At 34.7% G+C, this 22,406-nt stretch overlaps 3 protein-coding genes across 4 annotated transcripts; 2 read left to right on the forward strand and 1 right to left on the reverse strand.

Moving 5' to 3' along the window:
* Nucleotides 1-226: 226 nt before the first annotated feature.
* LOC128178422 (DNA repair protein REV1-like) lies at nucleotides 227-9,776 on the reverse strand. Its single transcript, XM_052845568.1, has 18 exons — nucleotides 9,337-9,776; nucleotides 8,747-8,861; nucleotides 8,207-8,378; nucleotides 6,946-7,772; nucleotides 6,574-6,809; nucleotides 6,196-6,320; nucleotides 5,714-5,868; nucleotides 5,302-5,421; nucleotides 4,881-5,101; nucleotides 4,493-4,637; nucleotides 4,062-4,286; nucleotides 3,555-3,936; nucleotides 3,139-3,304; nucleotides 2,463-2,672; nucleotides 1,895-2,203; nucleotides 1,371-1,566; nucleotides 731-833; nucleotides 227-640 (listed from the first exon to the last, which is right to left on the reverse strand). Exons 1-18 carry the CDS (start codon nucleotides 9,403-9,405, stop codon nucleotides 529-531), a joined length of 3,888 nt encoding a protein of 1,295 aa, XP_052701528.1. The 5' UTR covers nucleotides 9,406-9,776; the 3' UTR covers nucleotides 227-528.
* Nucleotides 9,777-11,503: 1,727 nt separating this feature from the next.
* Nucleotides 11,504-15,721, forward strand: LOC128176822 (uncharacterized). The gene is made up of 3 exons (XM_052843371.1): nucleotides 11,504-12,587; nucleotides 12,747-12,862; nucleotides 15,593-15,721. The coding sequence occupies exons 1-3, from the start codon at nucleotides 11,504-11,506 to the stop codon at nucleotides 15,719-15,721; spliced, it is 1,329 nt and encodes a 442-aa protein (XP_052699331.1).
* A 3,042-nt stretch (nucleotides 15,722-18,763) lies between these two features.
* Nucleotides 18,764-21,485, forward strand: LOC128176459 (uncharacterized). Of its 2 annotated transcripts, XM_052842826.1 has the most exons (3): nucleotides 18,764-18,943; nucleotides 19,060-19,128; nucleotides 19,383-21,485. In XM_052842826.1, exon 3 carries the CDS (start codon nucleotides 19,393-19,395, stop codon nucleotides 20,740-20,742), a length of 1,350 nt encoding a protein of 449 aa, XP_052698786.1. In that variant the 5' UTR covers nucleotides 18,764-18,943; nucleotides 19,060-19,128; nucleotides 19,383-19,392; the 3' UTR covers nucleotides 20,743-21,485. The 2 variants fall into 2 exon arrangements, with proteins under 2 accessions (XP_052698786.1, XP_052698787.1); XM_052842827.1 differs by lacking the exon at nucleotides 19,060-19,128.
* The last annotated feature ends 921 nt before the right edge of the window (nucleotides 21,486-22,406 follow it).

A 22,406-nucleotide genomic window follows, 5' to 3' on the forward strand; every position in this document is an offset into this window, starting at 1 on the left:
AGATAGACATATATTGAGCATAAACACATCTTTAGTTTAACAAATCAAATACAACATTTTTTTTTAAAAATTTTTGAGTGCTAATTTTGGCCCATTTAAGAGATCAATATAATAACAAATATTGCTAAATTCTAAGCAAATTTTTCAATAGGCCAATTATAAATTAAGATTTGTCAAAATTACACATTTACATTTTAAGTACTTGTACATGTAGTTCTACAATTGCCAAAATTAACACCCTTGAAAAAACCTGCTACACTTTAAGGTTAATATTAAGCTTTGCCTAACTTTGTGGGTTCAACATGAAATTTTTGCTTCCTGTTTTGATAAATTTTCAAGTCAACAACATTTTGAGCTCTGTCCTTTGATAAAATAATAGGATCACTAGATTGGATCTTTTATGAGGTCAATATGTCCTGACCTCAGCCAATCGGCAAGTTTGTAACTTGATTTACTCATAACTTTGTTCCCTTGTATGGTTGAATGGCATAAATATCTTGATCTCTGCCAAACAGTGGTTTTGAGGGGTCAACAGATCTTAAGCTCTGCCCCATGGTAAGTTTTCATGAAAGACTGAATATCCGTCACAATTTTCTCAAAAGAGGTCTCCCAATTTGTGTTCTCTATCCTTTGAATGTGCCTGTGGAATAAATAAATTATGCAATCAGTGTTTTTGTTAAAACTTAATGTTTTTCATCAAATTAATTTTTCTTTGATGAATATGTTTTACCTTTTAAGAAATTTGATAACAAGATCTACTTGTTCCAAGTTTTTGTCCATAATCAAATTTTGAAGGTAGCTCGTTACCACCTCTTCATCATCTTCTTCTGGTTCTGAAAAAACAAAGAAATTTCCTAAATTTATAAATCTGTAACTGATAAAATAGGGGATTCTGAAAAACATGTTTAATATACATTATACATGTATATATATATATGTGAACCAGATAAAATAGTTACAAAGAGTAGTAAATGTACTTTGTTAAGGGAACCTGAACATTCCAACACTTTTTAAGGAATTAGACACATGCTTGCATAAGTTTACTGAGCATTCAAGACTAGACTCTTTTCCAACAACCAATATTTTTTTCATACAAAGAAACTTCATTATTTGGAACATGATGGGACCAAAAAAATATACCATTCATGTATTGAGATATAACGTTAAGGCAAAAATACATACAAAATGGTCGGGTTTTTAAAATACTGATGTTCAAGAAACTGAAATTCAATTGCTGTACTGTATAACTTTACTTTGTTGTCATATTTGGATATCCATGAAATTATGTGTCAAAATTAAAAAATATTTCTATACTTCACAAGGTTACATACATGCATGAGAGAACATCTTTGCTTCAAGAAGTAATTTACCTGGAGAACTCTGGATCCACTCCTTTAACAGTGATCTAACTTCTGCAATGGTGACAGCACCACACAGATTGACGGGTGCAGTGTCCATTTCTATGGACTTCACTCTCACAGGATCATTTTCCTCTTTGTCAATATTTTTCTCACTAATCTCAGGTAGACTTGCTTCACTTGAAGCAAATTCACTTAAAATAGTTTCCTACAAAAACCAGAATAAAACACTGTAATAACTAAAATAGAATAAAATTAAATTCAACACACAATAGAGAAACATAAATTCTATGATATTTGCCCATGCATTTATGGAAAAATTTAAACACAGAAAATAGTGTTGTAGCAAATGACCACGGATGTGCGATTTTGATTTTTTAACCATAACTTTTTATCTGATAAAATAATACAACTTTAAGATAAGGGTAATGAAACTCATTTCACTGTCTGTGTTAATTATTGATTTAAAACCATGTTCACTGTAACCATATTTCACTTTATGCATGGAATAAGTGTACAAACAAAGGTTACTGTACCTGTCTACCAGTCACTGCAGAAAATATGGTAGGCTGACCTCGCTGACGAAACTCCAGTTTCTTGGGACGTCCCCTGCCAGGACGACCCCGGGGCACCTTGAACTGGGGACTGTGCTTCCCCGGTGACCTCCCTTTGTTGTGTGGACTGGTCTTACGGGGTGACTTCCCTTTTGGAGAGGTCTTCTGTGGCGATTTCAGCACAGTGGAGAGACACTGTAGACTTTGTTGTTGTTTTTGTTGATTCTGGTAGGCCTCTTTGATTTCTTTCTGCATGTCATCAGGGAGAGCATTCAAACAGCTCTCATCTAACTGGAAGTCATATTTCAGAGAGTAAAAAATCAATTCTAGTCAGACTTAACTCCTGTTGATAAGCTATGGCAGGAATCATTAGTACAGATCTTGGCTTCTTAAGGGTATTTTAAAAATTTCTTTTTTAGTTTATTTCAAAACCTTAAGTACATGATTACATTAAGGTCATGAAGGCTTTTAAAAACACAACAAAATGATTTTAATTTTACATCAAAACAGGTTCTATTACTTGCAACTTATAACAATGTTGAAAACAAACCTGGGAAAGGTCAGGGAGGGGAACAATGGGGGCTGAGGTCCTGGGTGATGCTGGAGGTTCCGTCGAGGTCCAGTGGGAACACCCGGGCTCCTCATTGTAATTGGGCACCTTCTGTCTCGCCTGTCGAGGTTCACGTCTCAAGCTCTGCATCTCATTCTCAATCTGGGCTCGAATTTCTGGAGGCAATTCTCTCAAAACATCCTGATCAATCTATAAATTTAACATAATTTCCCAGTAGACTAAATCAAAACTACATTGGGATATCAATATTTTACAATTTGATTGTCAACTCTGACCATCCTTTTTGAAAATTTTTATACTTTACGATAATTTAAACACATCAATATGCATTTATTTAACATATTTGTAAATACTAAAAAAGTACAAGATCATCATGTATTTATCTCGAACATATTTAAAACCCATGAATAATCAGACTTAGTGGTGGCTCAATTTTTGCTTTTATCAACAAGTACAAATTCAGATTATAAACAAAACATAAATGGGGAACTTCATTCATCATTCATTTACCAGTAAGCCAATGAACAAAATTACATCCCAGTGAACCTTAAAAAAATGTTTTTCCAAGAAAATGGACCACCACTAAATCAAGTGATTCCCCAATTTTTTAACCGCTGTACACAAGATATCTGTTTATAGGCAGTGGATATTGTACCTGGGATGGTGAGGGGAAGTAATCTACTGATGCACCATTTGTTGTAGGTGTGCCCTGGCCTGCTGCACTAGAGGTACTGGGTTTGTTCAGCAGGTGCTTGTATTCTGGTGTAGAGGGAATGTCAAGCGTTGGCAAAGGAGGCAAAAACCTGTTGGCAGTTTTCCTTCTGAATATTAAAAAAAAATAGTCACATTTACTTTAAATATCTGCTGGTTTATGCAATACAGACATAAGTACTTTTCTGTGTCCTTTTGTATAGAAAACTAACATTGCTGAGGCCATTTAAACTTGGGAAGCCTCACTTTTGATCAAACTCTTCTTTATAAAAGGAAAATATGGTGAAAAAGTGAGAATGAGATCAATGCTCAGTTTGATAAGGTCTTAAGGCCCCAAAGCTGCCACAAATCTCTACTTACCTAGACAGTTCAGAGAGGAGGTCCTGACAAACTGCTCCCTCCAGAAAATTTCCTCCCTCATCATGGGCAATATCCCCATTATTCGGTCTCTGTGAGAAAGCATTCTCTATGTGTCTGTGTAGTTCTAATGCTCCCTCAGGACTCCCTTTATCGGGACTCACTTCCCGATCCAGATGTATTAATGTATCAGTCCAGTGTCTCTCATCCGGATCCGTTCCGATGTGACTTATAGTTTCCACCGATTTACTCTTATGACTAGTTGTATCACCGACACTTGCATGGTTTGCTGATGTTGAAGATGTAGCAGGTTTAATGATTGTATTATTTTGGGGAGTTTCCGAGACACTTGCTTTATGAGGACTAGCTTTTGTACTTGAAATTTCTGAAAAAGAATTAAAAAATTGTTTTTTCAACTGATAGAAAGAAATGTCATTTATTAAAAACTTCTTTTTATGTCCTATGCAGAAAACTAAGACAAAGGCACAAAGAATATTTTAATTTTCATACTTGTGCTAGTGGTAAAATTGAGAATGCTCTGGGATTTTTTCTGATGACTTCCACCGACTATTGCTGACTCTAGCTTCTGGACTTGGATCCCAATCCCTCGCAAGTCCGAGCAGTTCAGTCGCAATCCATTCAAGATAGTCATACATTCTTGGTAAATCAAATTGGCATCATCAGTAGACAACGGTAACATGGAAGACTTTGAGATGTTGTTGCAAATTCCATGACCTTTAATAGTCAAAATACATTTTGCTTTTACAAAGATGGTTTATGAGAAAAATACCAGACAAACAAGAGAGGACTAAAACTTGAAAGTTTCTTGGTCATTTTTCTTCGGATCAACATTTCTTTGCAGTTGAATACAACACAAAACATAGCCCACATATTTTTATTGTAATTGAAATTTTGGAGTGGATGATGTTATAGCTACATACCCATGAACTTTGCAGTTTCTAGAGGAGCATCCTCCCTTCTGACCATTAGCTTCAAGGTGACAGTTCTCCCCTTCATTCCAATGTCATGCAGACGATTGTGAACTTCTTCTGACAAATCTCTGATGAACTTATCTGCCTCCATTTTCTGCACAAAGAATCCAAATGCATGTAAGACAGTCAAACTTTAAATTAATCAAAAGCTTCTGGCTTTGTATGATGGAATCCACAGACACACTTAATGCTTCATCTTTGTTTAGGGGTACATTAAATCCAAAAAATAAAATATACCCACAATATACAAAGAATTCAAAGCCTACCTCCTCTAAAAACCAGAAACTAAAGACCCTGCAATAATCAGAAAAACAGTTCGCAAGTAAGAAATCCTTACCGATTTGAATCTGATCCCATAATTCACTTCAGCAGACACGGATTTCCTCTCTTGGTTGGTTTTGATCAGTCGGTCGTCCTGACCCCTGCATCCCCTGTACAGGGACAGTCCTGTCTTGGGGCCAAACTCCTTCTGTAGGGTGGACTGGGGGATCTCTTGTAGCTGACCACAGGTCGTGACCCCCATCAACTTCAGCTTCCTGTTCATTGACCACCCAACACCTAAAAAAAAAAAATCAATTTTTTTCAAATATCAAACACACCAATTATGCATTTAAAAATAGACATTATTTTGCACTGGAACAGTAAATTTTGAATAAATATTTGTTAGGAAACTTTTCTAAAAAAAAATTTCTTTATAAAAAAGTATAAAAACCAATTGTGACAGTGACAATTGCCAGAAATGAACTGAAACAAGATACCTGGGATGTTCTGAACTGATTGATCCTTCATAAAGTCCATCACATCATCCCCCTTCAAATAAAACTGTCCATTTGGCTTTGCCTTCTTGGTGGCCATTTTTGCCAGTAAAACATTTCCTCCTAAAACAAATTTAAAAAAAAGTTCTTGGAAGAAAAATGTTCTTTCTTTAAATTTATTTAACAGCATACATTTAAGGGGCAAGGTTGGTATGCATGAATTTGGCTAAAAACATTCAAATTATTATCCTTTTCTGAATTGTGAGCTTTGAAACTCACTTGAAATTTCACAAGTAACATTCAAATTTTGGTTGACAGATACTGAAAGAAATACCTCAGTGAAGCATTTTGACCATTTATTAATTTTTTTAGCTCAAATCATGACCATACCCCTTTAAAGATTTGTTTCCCTTACCCATCCCAGCAGAAGCTGTACAGCCAGTCTTCTGGTGTATCTGTCTCCGTAGTAGAGAGGCAAACTGCCCTGGGTCAGCCCCTGTGGCTGCTAGCAGATCTGTGCAATCTACCAACATCTCATCACAGCTTACTGCCTCAATGTCGTGAGTGAAACTTAAAACATAAAATTAATCAATTAACACACACACTGTAAATGATGTCTTTGAATACTTACATGTACTGTGGAACCAATTTTGTGTGTGTGTGTGTGTTTTGCAAATTTAAAAGAAAAGAAATAAATCTAAAATACTATTTATTTAGGTATGTTATATTTTATATGCTGAAAGTATTTAACGATATACACAAAACTAACTGAAATAATTTTCCAATATGAAAATGATTGTGACAATCAGACCAGTTCAACTGGCGCCAGATACATGTAGCTCAGTTGGTAGAGCACCTGACTAGAGATTAAGGGGATATCATAATTAAAATTATTACCTTAACACAGTATCATAGAGTATTTGAGAGACTTCCTGGTAGCCATCAAAGTCATAAGGAATAGTCTGCAAGTCTGGGCACAATTTCTTGGCTGGGCCCATGAACATTCCATTCTTCACACCAGCCTGCTCATTCATAAACAGTGCAAACAGTGTTATATTACCACAGTATTACACAAACCATACACATGGCAATAAAATATTATACTTAAAAAATCCTCCAACAAAAAAAAATAATTCTGAAAATCATGTATATAGTAATATTTCTTGTAACACACACTTCATTATCCATAATATTAGACTTCTATTTGATCCTTTATCTTAAGAAGAAATCTTAATCTACCTACCCTTAAATAACATTAACTTTTTTGTGACTGACCTGCCTGGCTTCATAGCTGCAGGAAGCTATCTCAGACATGGAGGAGAACGAATCCAGGTTTCCCTTCCTTCCGAACCCTTCCACACTAGGATCCGGATCGGATCGCTGGTCTGGATTTGTCGCCGTGTTCTTACTTTTCTTGATGCTCCACATTCTCTGTTCATATTCAATGTCTGAGCCAGGAACCGGTCCTTTTTTGCCTTGACCCTTAGAATGTGTAACAGCCACAGGTTTACCTATATGCCAGTTTGATGGATGAATATGACACATCACTACGTAAACATACTTTGATTTTTCATAATTATGACCAACTGATATGTGTAGCTGACATGTGAAAGCATATCATCACAAACAACATAGAAATCATCTTACCAATCAGATCTGGTCTTTTTCTCAGACCAACTGACACAAAGAAGCAATCCATGTCCACGTGCATGATGACGCGTTCTGGTTTAGCTGACGCGGCTGCCATAGAGCCACCATAATCCATGTCCCTGGACTCCAAGTTCGCTGCATGCTCATCCACAATCTTGATCAGAGCCTGTCTGCCTGGAAAACTTGTCAGCTCTTTCGACTTCTTGCTGACATATTCTCTCCACTCAGACTTCCACGTGGATAAATGGTGGAGCCTTGAATTGTTGTAGAACTCACTCAGATAATGAGGATCCCCTGCTTTGCCATGAGGCTTACTGTTAGGAGAGGGGCTTTTCATTGCATTAGAAACAGACTCATTAGCATCAGTTCTGACTTTTAAAGATCCTGAGGGAAGTGCTGCTATTCGGTTGTTCATTGTGCACGACGTAGAAGCTTCAATTTCATCTAGACTAACATTTGTCAATGAGTCATCAAGAATGGCCTGTTTTTGTCCAGTTTCCTCAACAATGTATCTCCCAAACTCATTGTCTGAATCACTCTCCTCTGATCCACTTTCCACTTCCTTCACAATCTTTTCCATCCTTTTCTTCATCTCCTCATCCACCTCCTCTTCTTCATCAGCCTTCTCTGCTAAATTTCCACTTCTGCTGTTATCACCCGCCAGGTTTCTGCTGAGGGAATTCTTGGTACAGATACCGGCTATGGTGGAGTTACATATTTTGGTGGAGGACTCTGTGGCAAAGGCAGACAACCCCTGCTGGAGTTTGGTCTGACCTGTGTAGAGTTGATAGGGAATATATGACAGAAGTCTACCAGCAGCAACACTGCAAATGAAAAACATAAAACGAGAAAATTAACAAACATTTTTGCTGCTGATTCAGAGTCTTTTGATTCTAAGTATGTATAAACATACATCTATTTCATTCAAAAACACTTCAGAGAAAATTGTCTTACAATTCATTTTTCTTACTCCTTTTTCCATTATTTTATCTGTTTTAGGTGGTTTTTTAAACAGATTATGAATCAGAAAGTTTCCATAACATAATTTAAATAGACACAAATGTATCAGATCTATATATAAATCTACAAAAAAATGAGATAAGGATAAAAAATCAGCAATACCATACATCAAATTTTGCTTGTAAATTGTTTATTTTTGTTCCCATTCACTGAGTTGAAAACAAAATTTTCTGAGACTTTCTTTGAGAAAAATCTTTACACCGCACGATAATTTTTGTTACAAAATTCCTCTCTTTACCTTTCAGTAATCCACTCTGGCTTGACCACCTTACAGTGTTTCAGTCCCTTTGTGATCTTACTATTAGGAAGACTAGTAGCAATTATGTGAGTCACTTTCCTCTTGTACAGAAAATGTTCATAATGGCCTCCATGTTGATGCATGATCTTTTTCAACTCATCTGAGGATGGCTCTGTTTGATGAAAGAGCTTAATACTGAGTGTGACTTTGAAAATCAGGGTTAGGGAGTTAAACTCACATTTAATATCTTAGGAACATTATAAGTTCAAAGACCACTTTAAACTCAAGTATAAGGTCTGATGTAGAGAATTTATCACAAAAATGTTAAAATTTAAACATAAAAAATGCATAATACATTTTGACCTTGTGTTGCTAAGGCATAAAGGTATTCAAATTAATGTTCCGAGTCATTTTTAATCGTTTTTTAAACAAAAGATGAGCACATATCCAGTAAATGCTTATCATCATATCATACAATGACCAACATTGCTTGCAACCATATTTTACAGCCTGACATTTTCCACAACAACTTTCCCTTACTGGTGTATCCATCCACATGGATCACAATCCCATGGAAAATGTTGGATTTGAGAGTCCGTCCTCCATCCGTGAACTGATCATACAGCTTCTGTTTCTTTGCTGCCATGTACCCTCCCTAGGAAATCAGAAAACTATTTATTGAAATATTACAGTCAATTTGGAAAAGAAACTTCAAAGTTCCCTGCAACTCAAAATTTTATGAAAGGAAAACTTCAAACCTGAGATTTAGACATTATATTAGGCAATTAGGTATGGTATATGATGGAATCTCTTGACTAAATTTGTCAAAAGAGCCTTTATCAACCCCTGGTTTTTTCACACTCATTACTTTAAAAAAACCCAGCAAGGATGTGTTCATCTGGGTTGTGTTCATTGAAATTACAATGAAAAAAATCAAGAAACAGCAATATTAAAGTAACAAAAACACTTGAAACAGATTTAACAGTAGCATGTAAGATTATTAATCTTTGTAATTTTAATTAAATACACTGGAGTGATTCAATATCATTTAAAGCATTGACATTTCTAACGATGCATTAGAACTACACACAGACCAACACTGATCATGCTGATCCCCCTTTTCTTTTTACCCTTTCCTCCCATCCATTATCTTGTGCTCTCTTTTTCTTCTCAGGTTGATTTTTCTTGGAGTCTGACATTTTGTATTATTCCTTTCTGTTTGTGATTTGATTACCGAGATGATGTTTTATCCATGCTGATCACAAGTTCTATATACTAGGCCACGTACCGCATGAAAACAAACCGATGCGTTTCATCAAAATGAAAGTAGCCAATCTAAAACATTTGACACACAGTAATCTTTAACCATGTTTAACACCTTTAGATTACAAGTCAGACAGTTATCAAGTCGGACCTATCATTTATGTTGACATGTTGATTTTAATGAATGTTTTTCACATATTCCAAAGATTTGAGCTTCCGCGCCAACTTTCCATCAAGGAAATTCGAACACAGGAAGCGGTTGTTGTGAAATACACATTCGGCAAACCTCGAACCTCGGCAGATTGAGTCCGGGGTGTCTTGATTGTGTTTTGGCGCAATTAAGACATCTTATGTAACTTTTATATTTTCTTTAATTGCTGTCCATCTAAAAAAAAAAAAACAATTTTAATAAATGATTCCAGTTGTAGAGGACATTTTTGATTGTATGCACATGTTCATTTAGACAATAAAATACTTTCCTTGGTGATTCATGCGGGTATGAAGGTAGCGGCATGTGCATTGCAGATTTTTTTTTTCTGCAATGGTCGCTGCCTTCATAACCCTCCTGAATCATCATGGAAAGCCTTTTACTGTTTACATTAATTACTTGCGTCTTTCTTTTAACAAATTAATAAATTAATTCTAAAAAGAAAGTAAACTTAACTTAATTATTGCTAATGTACAATATATAACTAGCACTATACGTTTAGTAAAGCAAAAACCAAACCGTCTTCTGTGGGAATTTGAGTTCGACATTATCGTGATTATTTCGTGCGGTCCCTGATCTCTCTCAGGTTGATTAAGGGTTCGACCAATCTATAAACGGGACATGTAGATTTCAGTCCTTTCAGTTTTACACAGCTATCAATTATACATGCAATCAATTTCCGTAAGAAATAGAGGGAATCATACTTGGTGAATATGTGACCGCGTAGATTTGCACGGTGCTAGGGAATTTTTCTGGATCTGCATCGGTCGTGTGCAGTACGAACCGGGTGAGGGAATGTTGGCGTAAAGGGTATAAGGTGTAGGCGCGCTGTGGGCCGTAGGGTAATAACGAAGGGTAGGTTTGCCGTATTCCCAAAGGTCCACCAGTATACAGTTCCAGAGAAATAAACCAAGTGATGAAGGATTCCGTATTGATTGGCCTAGATTCAACGATGGCAACATTAAAACATTTTAACAGACAGACATTTTACAAACAAGTCGGATATGGCCAGTAGTGGCCTCCGGACTCAAGACTCTGGGTGAGTCGGACGTGGCCGAGGCGGGCCGCCGTATTCCAGACTGCCGATTGACAATTTTTTATAATTATTTATAAGAATCTGAACAATGAGTATAAATTGACAGGTGATGACATAAGTAAGCTGAGTGAAAGGTTCACATATATAAAATAATTAAATAAACTCAATGAGTCTTTGATGTCCAAGACATGAAAAACTGATAATTGCACAATGTTGTTTTAAGAGATTAACAGTCCTTGAGACATGGCACTCCGTCTCTTTGAAATCACATATAGAGTCCGAAAAGTGTCAATCACTAAATAAATAAGTAACTTTGTAAGAAATAAACTGTGAGAAAATATTACGAAACAGATGTTGAATTTTAAAAGAAAAGTCCAAAATAAAGTTATAATTAAACAGTGAATTTTGCACGGTGATAAATATAAATCCATGACTGATGTTGATCTGCTTATATATTTTTGTTTTGTTAATACAAATATCTAATTATATCTTTTCACTTTAGCAGATAATAAAAAAGTATACTACTTCGTCTTTATACATGTAAATTACATGCATACAATTTTAGAGACAAAGAACAGTATGCCAGCTAGAAACTGTTCCAGACTCCAGGCTGTACGTAGGTATATTACTTTTCATTGAAACTTTTCCGCACGATATGTATTGTTTCCTTCATTTTAATTTGTTTCCTCCAGATAAAACGGTTTGTGACCAAACACTGCTGTATTATACACAACATCAAAACTCATTCTAACAGATCCTAAAGAATTTGTCTTCATGTTTTGGAATGAATATGGCACTCCAAGAAGTCATTCAAGAGCCGATTGGAAAGAGTATTTGTAGCGAACATGGAGATATACAGGACATGTTCTGTATGGATTGTGAAGAGCAGATTTGTCTGATATGTGGGCAACAAAATCACAAATCACATGACTGGAACAGAAAGACAACATTTTTAGAGCGCGTCAGATCGGAGATTGAAGAAGAATGTAGCCTTGTCCGACAACAGAAGATCCCTCTTCTTAAAGCAGAGATTGAAAAAATCAAAAACCTTAGAGATGAAAATGACAAACATTTTCTAGCAAAAGTGGAAACCATTTCACTAAACGCAGAACATGTTGTGACGATCTTGAAAAGATTATCGCGTGATTTGATGGGACATTGCAAATCATTGCACGAACAGTTCGAAGAAAGACTTAACACACAACAAAATGAAGGAGAAAGTTGTATCGCACAGTTTGAATGTTGTCTCAAAGACGTTGATGAAAAGAGAAAACATGTAGATTTGATCGCATTATTGCAGCTTAAAAAAGAAATGAAGTCAATACCTTACCCTGTAGAAAGTTCAGAAATGATACGCACTTATATAAAACGCCTGGATCACATTGAATATGTGGAAGGATCTATTGTTGAAACCCTTCTTCATTCATTTTTAGGAACTATATATCAATCCTACTCCAATGTGACAGTTTCTAAAACATATGAAGCAAAGAAAGGAACAAACATGATCAAGTACATATCCCCAACGTCTGGACATCAAGCCTGGTTTAGAGAATTTCGATCCCTTGAAAATGTTTTGATTGACATTAAAACTGACACCACAGAGACTGAAAATGCGGAAAAGACTTATTCTGGTCCTATTCCAGATGATTTGATAACTTTACCAAATGGTGTTAATGTTTACACATGGCATACAGGTCATTGCGTAATGAAAGAGTCTTCTGCCATGACCAGGGACAGTGTAATGACCACCAAAAGAGAAGTAAAACTCGCAGATTTATCTCCCTTGTTCCCAGCTGGAATCTGTGCCACCGTAGAGGGTCGGTTTCTTGTGTCTGCTATAGATACCACTGCTGAAAACGAACTTCTTTTCACTTGTAACCTACCAAAGAAAAGCGTTGTCATACTTTTATCAAAGAGGGGAAAGACAAAAAAGGTGTTTCAATATGAAAATGATGGGAAGACACCACTATTTTTATTTCCTTATAGACTTTCTGAAAATACAAATGGTGACATATGTGTTATTGATCGTACAGGGATGATGCATGGACAGATGGTTGTTCTGTCCTCTTGTGGGAAATTCAAGTTTAACTACAGAGGAACAGGTTCTGAAAAGGATGATTTTGATCCAAGAGCTATATGTTGTGATGCTGTAGGTCACATTCTATTAAGCGACTTTGGTAACAAGTGTGTACACCTGATAGATCATGACGGCACTCTTCTCACTTATTTAATCAGAACCAATGAGGAGACATGTTCAATGTCTCTTTATTTGAACCAATTGTGGATTGGTGGAAAAAATGGAACGATTTCTGTTTATCACTACCAAGTCAGTACCAAATGAATTATAATCATTACGTTATAATGCTTATTTTTGGATGAACGGTCGGTCCTATGACACACCAAGCGGTGCAGACAAATTATCAAAGGACTGCGAACGATAGCATTGTCTAGCCGCCTAAAAGTCATTTTTTGAAAGTTGTCTAATTAAAGTTAATTTTTTATAATAATGTAAATATTTATTTATATTTTCATTAAATATAAATGATTTGGTCAAACAAAGAGATATAACTTTGTATTTTGGGTTCATAAAAGAAAATAACGGAAAACGGAAATGTTTTTTAAAACATCTCCCCCCCCCCCCCCGTGAAACAAAAACTCCTTTTGAGGGGTTTTAATTATTGTTATTTAGCATATTTTTACCAAAGGGTTTGTCGTTTCACGGGGGGGGGGGGGGGGGGGGGGGGGGCATATGTCTACAGACAGAAATACATTCCAAAAAAAAGAATTTTGCTTTGTAAATTTTCGAAAACTTATTAACAGATATGTATTAAGTTTTTATGCACATATTGGCCGCTAAATAAAATTTTCCTCACTCATAGAAACCGATTTCAATGAAATAAATAATTTGATTACAAATTTTATTTTGATATAAATTGATTAGGATTTGATTATACTTTTTAGAAGAAAACTTAGTTTTTGAATATCTGACAGAAACTCCGAAATATTTGGATATAAAATGTAGGCGGGAAACGGGCGTTAGCGTTCGCAGTTCTTTATTTAATTCGTCTGCACCGCTTGGTGTGTCATAGGACCAACGACATCCGAAAATTTTTCCCATTGCCGTCGAAATTTTAAAGAACGATGACTCATACTGACAGAATTTAATGCAATATCATTACAAATTCGATTTTGTAAAAATTTATCTCAAATGTGTGTATTTTGTTACGAGTAACTGGTTAATCGGTGGGAAGAGTTGCGATTAACTGATTGGTAATTCTGCCATCGATTGCCATCCCTAGAAAATTCCAAATATAATATCACGTGACAATCAGGAATCTACTTATTGGATAAAACTATCCTAATCCTAAGCAGTGTTTGCTGAGGTTTTAAATGATATAGTTAGAATAACATAAACATAGAGGCTCTTCATGTAATTTCGAAAAACCGGCAACGAATGGTTCCTTCGTTTTTGGTGGGGGGTTTTTCGGTATAAAAGACCCTGACCAAATACTGCAGTACAAAAAGTTATATCAGACATAATTGTATCAAGACTTCCGAAGACTTGCTTTTATAACATTGCTTGAAATTTAGAAGTGATATTCATTGCGTGGGATTTCAATGAATTCGACTGAAGATATAAAAGAACAGACAGAAAACGAGATATGCTCTGAACATGGAGATATACAGGACATGTTCTGTATGGATTGTGAAGAGCAGATTTGTCTGATATGTGGTCAGCAGAATCATGAATCACATGACTGGAACAGAAAAATAATATTCCTTAGGCGAGTCAAATCAGAGATTGAAGAAGAGTGCAACCATGTGCGACAAGAAAGTATTACAATTTTAAAGGCAAATAGAGCAACACTTCAGACCCTAAGAGATGAAAATGAAAAACATTTTAAGGAAAAAATAGACAATATTTCCACATACACCGAAGATATTGTGAGGGTTCTGGAAAGAGTGTCTCTTGATTTGATAGGACATTGTAAATCATCACAAAAGAAAATTAAAGATAAATTTGACATACAACAAAATGAAAGAGAAAAATTTATTTCACAATTTGAGCGTTGCTTGGAAGAATTCACCATAGAAAGAAAAACTATCGATTTGATGAAGCTATTGCAGTTTAAAAAAGAAATTCAGTCTATACACTGCCCGAAGGAGTCGTGTGAAATTTCAAATACTAACAGATTGGATCACTTAGAGTTAATGGAAAGAAACATCAATGAAAACATTCTTCGTTCATCACTAGGCTGTATTTATAGAATTTACAACAATGTTACGGTTTCTAAAATGTATGAGGCTAAGAAAGGCACAAACGTCATAATGTACATATCCCCAATATCGGAATATCAAGCCTGGTTTAGAGAAGTCCGATCTTTAGAAAATGTTTTGATAAACATTAGCGGCGACTCTACAGAGTTTGATGAGACTAGACAAAGTGATTCTATTCCATTTGATTTTATCATATTACAAAATGGCGTAAGTATTTATACATGGCATACGGGTCATTCTGTGATGAAAGTGTCTCCTGTCAAAAATAAAGACAGAGAAATGATTACCAACAAAGTGGTTCAACTTGCGGACTTATCTCCCTTGTATCAAATCGGAATTTGTGCCACTGAAGATGGCCGGTTTCTCGTTTCTGCTATAGATACAATATTGGCCAGTGACTATCTTGTTTCACCAAAGAAAAGTGTAGTAATAATTTTATCAAAGAGCGGAAAGACAAAAAAGGTGTTCCAATATAAAAACGATGGATATACACCGCTCTTTCTATTTCCTTATAAAGTGGCTGAAAATGTTAATGGTGACGTTTGCGTTATTGATCGGGTAGAAATGAAACATGGTCAAGTTGTTGTTCTTTCTTCCACAGGGGAACTTAAATTTATCTACCAGGGATGCGGTACGAAGCAATTGGAGTTTGATCCAAGAGGTTTATGTTGCGATTCTGCCGGACATATTCTCCTATGTGACTATGGTACAAGGTCTGTGCATCTTCTAGACCATGAAGGGACTTTTCAAACTTATTTGATTAAGACTGATGAAGAAATATGTTCAATGGCTCTTTATTTGAATCGGTTGTGGATTGGTGGAAAAAATGGAATGATTTCTGTTTATCACTACCATGCTGCTGACGAATAATTAATGACATCTTTTCAAGAAAAATCCTTTTAAGCAACCATATCAATGTTCATCAATCTTTGGGTGTTTCATGTCTTATTTGTTATATGAGAATCGGACAAACTATCAATAATAGGCGGGCTAGATAAAATTCTGAAAAATTCAGTTTTACCAAGAAATAATTATCAAATAAAATTAAATAAATATTCTGATGTATAATTATTCTCACTTTAATGTACTTTTCAGTAAGTTTTCTGTTGCTTTCATATATCTATTGTAATATCTTTTTATTTATGATTTGTGATGTCATCTTTTTTTTCATTTTAAATATCCAATTGTCCTATGCCTGTTTTATGATTAACCTGTTGCTGTAGAAATCTATTGGACGGTTACAGGTAACCTACTAGTTGCTGCAAATAGATGAAGTAAGAGCAATATAAAAACAACAGGGGGCATCCCCATCCCCCACAAATACAGGTGTTGAAAATGTGACGAGGAAAACTTCCAATGTTCAACAGTATGTAATGTAAAAAAAAAAATCAAACAAAAACACAAAAACAGAAACAGGCCATCCGAATTTGTTTTACAATTCTACGAAAGAACAAAATTTCATTCGGAGATTTCAATCAACAGTCCTCTAAGTATGTATGAAATCAGATAGAAAAAATTTGATTCTTTTATATTGTCAAATTAAACTCTCAAGGTTTTATTCGATTTCGGAATAGATAATCGGTTAATTGCAATTTATACGTATTTGTGACATTGATCGTACAAGGAAGAAAATGCAAGGGGAGATGGTCGTTCTCTCTTCTATTTAACTACAGATCGAGGGTCTGGTCTAAAAGACGTAACAGCTGTTTACACCTTATTGACAATGATTGCACTTTCCTCACTTATATGATAAGAACTAATGTTCAATGTGGGAAAATGGAATATTCTATTCCAAGTTTGTACCACATGATTTCCAAATCTTTCAAACTGGAAATTGTTAATTTCATTTCTACAAACTTTGCTTATGGACTTGTAATCTTTAAATTGCATTCATGACCTGTCATGTGTTAATATTTACAATGTATAGATACTACATTACTACTTCTAAGTTATCATCTTCGGTAACCGTATGCAAACTCATTGACCTTTTCTCGTTTTCATGAATATTTATTATTTTCAATGCACCAATGAGAAAGTGAAACTCTTTCGTATGATCATGTTATGAAAACATGTTGATAGATGCAAGCGTAAACATTGACTTACCGGATATGTTCAGTTAGCGTATGCGAGAAAACGGGAGATGATTTTTCTTACCTCTTGAATACGTAGTTATTTTCATTCGAAAAATCCTTTATGAAAATAAATCTCTTAAAAGATACACTAATCAATAGATAATTCTTATGCTTATTATCGTTAAGCAGGTATTCGAATGGTCGACAGTCTCAGTGTCACATTGTACGCTTTCATTTTTTTTTTTACCAAAATGTAAATGCGCCTAAAGCAATGATTAGATAATATTACTTGATATTTTTAACATGTGTTTAAGTAGGGAAAGAATACTTCATAAATCAGATGAATAAATCTATATAAAATTCTAGGAAATGATATATTTTCTGATTTTGTTCTTGTCATTATATATATGAATCAAAGTGAACCAATGTAAATTTTTGGCTATCTTGTCTTAGTGCTTTTTAGCCTTATTCCTGTTACATTGTTTTGATGAGTTTCGTGTGGGTTCAAAACAATTCTTTTTATAGTAACTTAGTAATACATGCACATTGTTTTTCTTTAGATTTTCTTATATTATACATTATATACATATTACCATACCCTAAAATTAATTAACGGTCCCCGGGGTTTTTGTTTATTTATAAGTGCCAATACTTATACTATTTATAAAAAATTCATCAAATTCAGCTATTTTAATCAAATTGAATGGGTTAATCGATATCGTCTTAGATATAAAATAAAAATTATTATGTAGGAGTTATGGAACATTTCATGGTAAATTTTGGCTTTCGTTATAAACTATAAACTTGTGTAGTGCGTGCGTGTATGCGTAAACTAATGTATTTACTGGTTAGGAAATAAATCATCACTTACAATAACTAAATCCGGGTTTTGTCATTGCATCGACAAAAATACAAAGCAAACAACTTGTCAAGCTGTTAAAAAAAGGACACAGACACGATTTGAGATCAGAATTTAATTCTCATTTTTTATGTTTGAAATGGTTTATCTGTGCATTTTGAATAATTTACCAAAATTTGAATGTCAGAAGTCAAGTTGTTAGAGAAATACAGAGGTTAAAATTCGTTGTTTTGTAAATAAAGCTCGAGTCTTATATTTGTTTATAAATATTGTAAAGTAAAGAAATAGTATTTTTCGACAAAAACTAGTAGATAAACTGATTCAACGTGTTCATAAATAGCATTACCAACAGAAGAAAGCAGCATTTCATTGAAACTTATAGGCCCTACCTATAAAACACATATGTAAACTATAACAAGACTTCAGCTTTGTTTACAATACAAATGATTTAAACTCTGTATCTTGCTTGTAACTCGATATTTGAATTTCAATTTTTTAGGAAGCATTGAAAATATCTAAACATTAAAAATGGGGGTGTTTTTTTTTTACATTTTGAGCTCAAACTGTATCTAGGTCCCTTTTATTCATTAAATATACATGGTTGTTATATGACCAACCATAAATAAAACACATCAACAATTTATGATCACTACATGTATAAATTACAATTGCTAACACTATAGTCAACACTAACATAATTTTCAGAAGACTGTAACAACGATGAACATATACTTCTAATAAAAGGGACATGTACTGCTACTTATGTGATTACTTTTCTTCGCTGAAACGTATGTAGTAGTTATAGTGTGTTTAACCCAGTCAGCCCGCGTCAGTTCGCCTTCCTGTTCGGTGTCACTGGCGGTGTAACATTACAGTATACCCACTTATCTGTATCTGAATCCATCTACAGCCAGTGAGAGCTACAGGAAAAGCACTGTAATCCGGACCCACTTCCTGGACAAGCCCGGGATAACTTCTCACTGATTTGAACCAAGGAATTTTAGAGATACATTTCAGACTTGTAAGTTTATTTAACCTTTCTCATTGAAAAATCTTAATAATTATTATTTTTATGTTAAAAGTTTTATTTAGTTACGAATAAAGATACACAAATTTATAGAGGGTTTTTTCATTTAGAACAAGCCACATTCAACTTATCTTGGTTCTGGTGTAGTTTGTCAGATATTTGATCGTCAAAGTCAAAAGGTGAATTCTTTGGGTCTTAAAAATTTAATTCATTCATGCAGTAAAATATTATTTAAAAAACCAACCAAACAAAAAACAAAACAAAACAAAAAAACGGCTGTACTTTTTAATAATGCAATAATACGATATCCCATTTCAATCCTTACATCGAGGAAACATTACTCTTGGCAGGAAACCGATATCATGTGTACCACAATAATATCACTGATGTAATGAAGAATTAAAAATAAATTTTATATTTCCTTCCTTGTCAGGTAAAATAAAATGGAAGAAATTTGCTCTGATGAACCTGCTCCAGACACTGAAACTGAAAATGACAGTCTACGGGTGTCCAGAGAAATCACAAGGAATATTTCTATGAAGAGGGAAGGGAGGTCCACTTTTGTGACATTCAATGACTTCTTCACCAAGGACCCGCTAGATAACTCTATACCTGTTTGTACATTACGGGAATCAATAAGTTCGGAGCCCCTGCCAGACTCCCCAGGATCCCAGAGGAGAAGTGTATTGGACAGTTGTACCCCGGACTCTACCCCTCGAGAATCAGTGATCTCGGAAACCGCATCGGACTTACCGGAATCTTTAACAGCAGACGACACTGAGCAAGACCATGTTGATGGAGAAAAAGATGTTCCAGTTATATCGACAGAAGATCAAAAAGACAAGAGGTCATTTGAAAATCCATTAACTAAAAACGGTGTTGTTCCGGCCTCAAGTAATTTCGTACAAAATGGTACCGATACCACAGCGCACGAAGAGAACTATTTTGATCCTGATAAAGAAGTGGAAAGCGGGCTTGAAAATATCGAGGTTTTAGAAACAACAAATGATGGCCATATATGGGCGGCATTCAGAAAGGAGATATCTGAGATTGATCCGCATGGAAAGGTCATATTTAAGCAAGAACTGGACGTGGTTTTGAACGATATTGCTGTTCTTGGGTCCAATTCCATCTTTCTAGTTGAGTCTCAGAGCAAGACTATTAGATTTTTGAAAATCGAAGCAGGGGAACCCGTGATTTCTATATTTGATGTGTTATCTCCAGACACTCCAGAAAAAATATGCATCAATACGAAAACTAGAGAAATCGTAACTACGGTTGTCAGCAATAAAGGGATTCTCTTTTTCAAGCGCGCACGGACTTCTATCAAAAGATACCATTACAGTGGAAAATGTATCGATGAAATTAGCCCCAAACATGACGGAAAAATTGTTTTTGACAACTCTCTTGATATGGTCTCAAACGGAAATGGCGACTTATGCATAGTGGCCACGAAAGGACCGTCTCATTTTGTTGTCGTTTTTGACCATTCAGTCAACTACCGGTTTCTTTATCACGGCGAGGAAGGAAAGCAGGCCTCTTTCCGACCGACTTCCGTTTGCGTAGATTGTGATAATAATATCTTATCCCTAGACTCGAATAGTCGCTCGATTCATATCATTAATCAAAACGGAAATTTTCTTAAAATATTCAGTCCTTTTATTGGTGGTCCGGGGACTCCAAAGTTGAAAGCCTTTTGCGTTTACAAGGAAGACAAACTGCTTGTTGGACAAGATACAGGAAAAATTCGTGTATTTAAAAACCCAAGCCTATCAGATGTAACAAAACTGTAGGAAACCATTAGTATACTTTAGAAACTTGAAAAGAAAGCATAGGGACAGTTAATATGACATATTTCATTGGCTATTGGGGTACGTAAGAACTGTCTCTGAAAGCAGAAGGTCTCTTGGTGACAGTATAAAATAAATCACATGCATCAATTTTATTTTATTGTGTCATAAAAATTCTGTTAAATTTATGACTATAGATAATACTAATTAAAATTATAAAAATCCATAATTTATACTTTTTGTATAAGCACAAGGTTTAATATTGAGAAGACTCTTTTTTGTCTTGTCACTGGTAAACCATTGTTACGGATTATCGAGAAAGAGGTCACTTTGAACGTTTTACAGCATTTGTTTTGTAGTTATGAATTAAAAATTTTATTACATATTTTTTATAGCTATGAATTAAGAATTTTATCACAGATTTGATTGATTGCTCTCTGTGTGTTTCTGTAACAATAATCATATACTTTACGCAGAAATAACCCAGATTACATTGACTTAGTTTATTCTCTGTGAACAATGGATATAACTAGTGTTTTCATGTAGGTTTAGTTTTGAAAGAAATGAGAGCAAAGGGAATGATAGAAGATCAAAAAGGATATTTTTCTTAAACCGATAAATCGAAAATGCGTAGTGACATTTAAAGGGACTATAAATAAGAAAAGATTGGAAATTTATACATGTATGTATATGAGCATTGGGAAGATGAATTAATTATGAAGCCTTAGTATTAACTAAATATCTTTGATACAATAAATTAATATAAGTCTCTCTCTCTCTCTCTCACACACACACACATATGCATCCCCCCACACACACGTAAATAAAACATTGCACTGAACATGCACAAATATCTGTCAATTTTTGTATATGTAATGGGAGGTCACCGATAAAATTAGTTGTTATTGAAAATGAATTGCTCGTTTATAAGCGGTGAACTCACCGCGATAGTGTTTTTGTGTGATGAAAAAGACATTTATTGTCATTCTTGATCAATCGATTTTTTCTCATTTGTTACATTAATTACAGCCTAAATTACCAATGAAAATAAATTAGTGGTATGAAAACAGACAAATGCTTTGTACGCTTTACAACGAACAATTATTTCGATGAAAAAAATTCTAAAAATATATATGCTTAAAGACCACCAAAAATTCTCATTGACCCAAATTTGCAACTTATTATGCTCGAATTTTCATGTTAGTTTTTAAAATAATGCCACCCTTACAAGTATCTTGTATAATTATGTAAAGAGGATGGGTGGATAAGGCGTGTAAAATGACCATACACGGTCGGACAAGCTACTGAAAAATTAAAATATCAATAAATCTGATATTTTTAAAAACAACAACTATTTAAAACAATATATATTTAACATATCATTGATTTGTAAGCTATAAATATGTTCAATACTTGGAATATGTTGACTCAAACAGGCATATACGTATCAAAACCTGTAAATAGTGTCATTTTTTTTAGAACTTCAAGGCATTTTCTTTCATGGAGTGGGTCTGTGTTCCATATTTTTCTCATAATAATAAGGTCTAATGGAAAACAAACCGATTTCAGTCAAGAAAAATGTGGAGAGATGACCCAATATACATTAAAAATACCATTTTGTGTCGCAACAATGGAAGATTTTGAAAAAATAGTCCGTAAATTCATGT

The sequence above is a fragment of the Crassostrea angulata genome, chromosome 3 (assembly GCF_025612915.1).
Source record: "Crassostrea angulata isolate pt1a10 chromosome 3, ASM2561291v2, whole genome shotgun sequence".
NCBI lineage: Eukaryota > Metazoa > Mollusca > Bivalvia > Ostreida > Ostreidae > Magallana > Magallana angulata.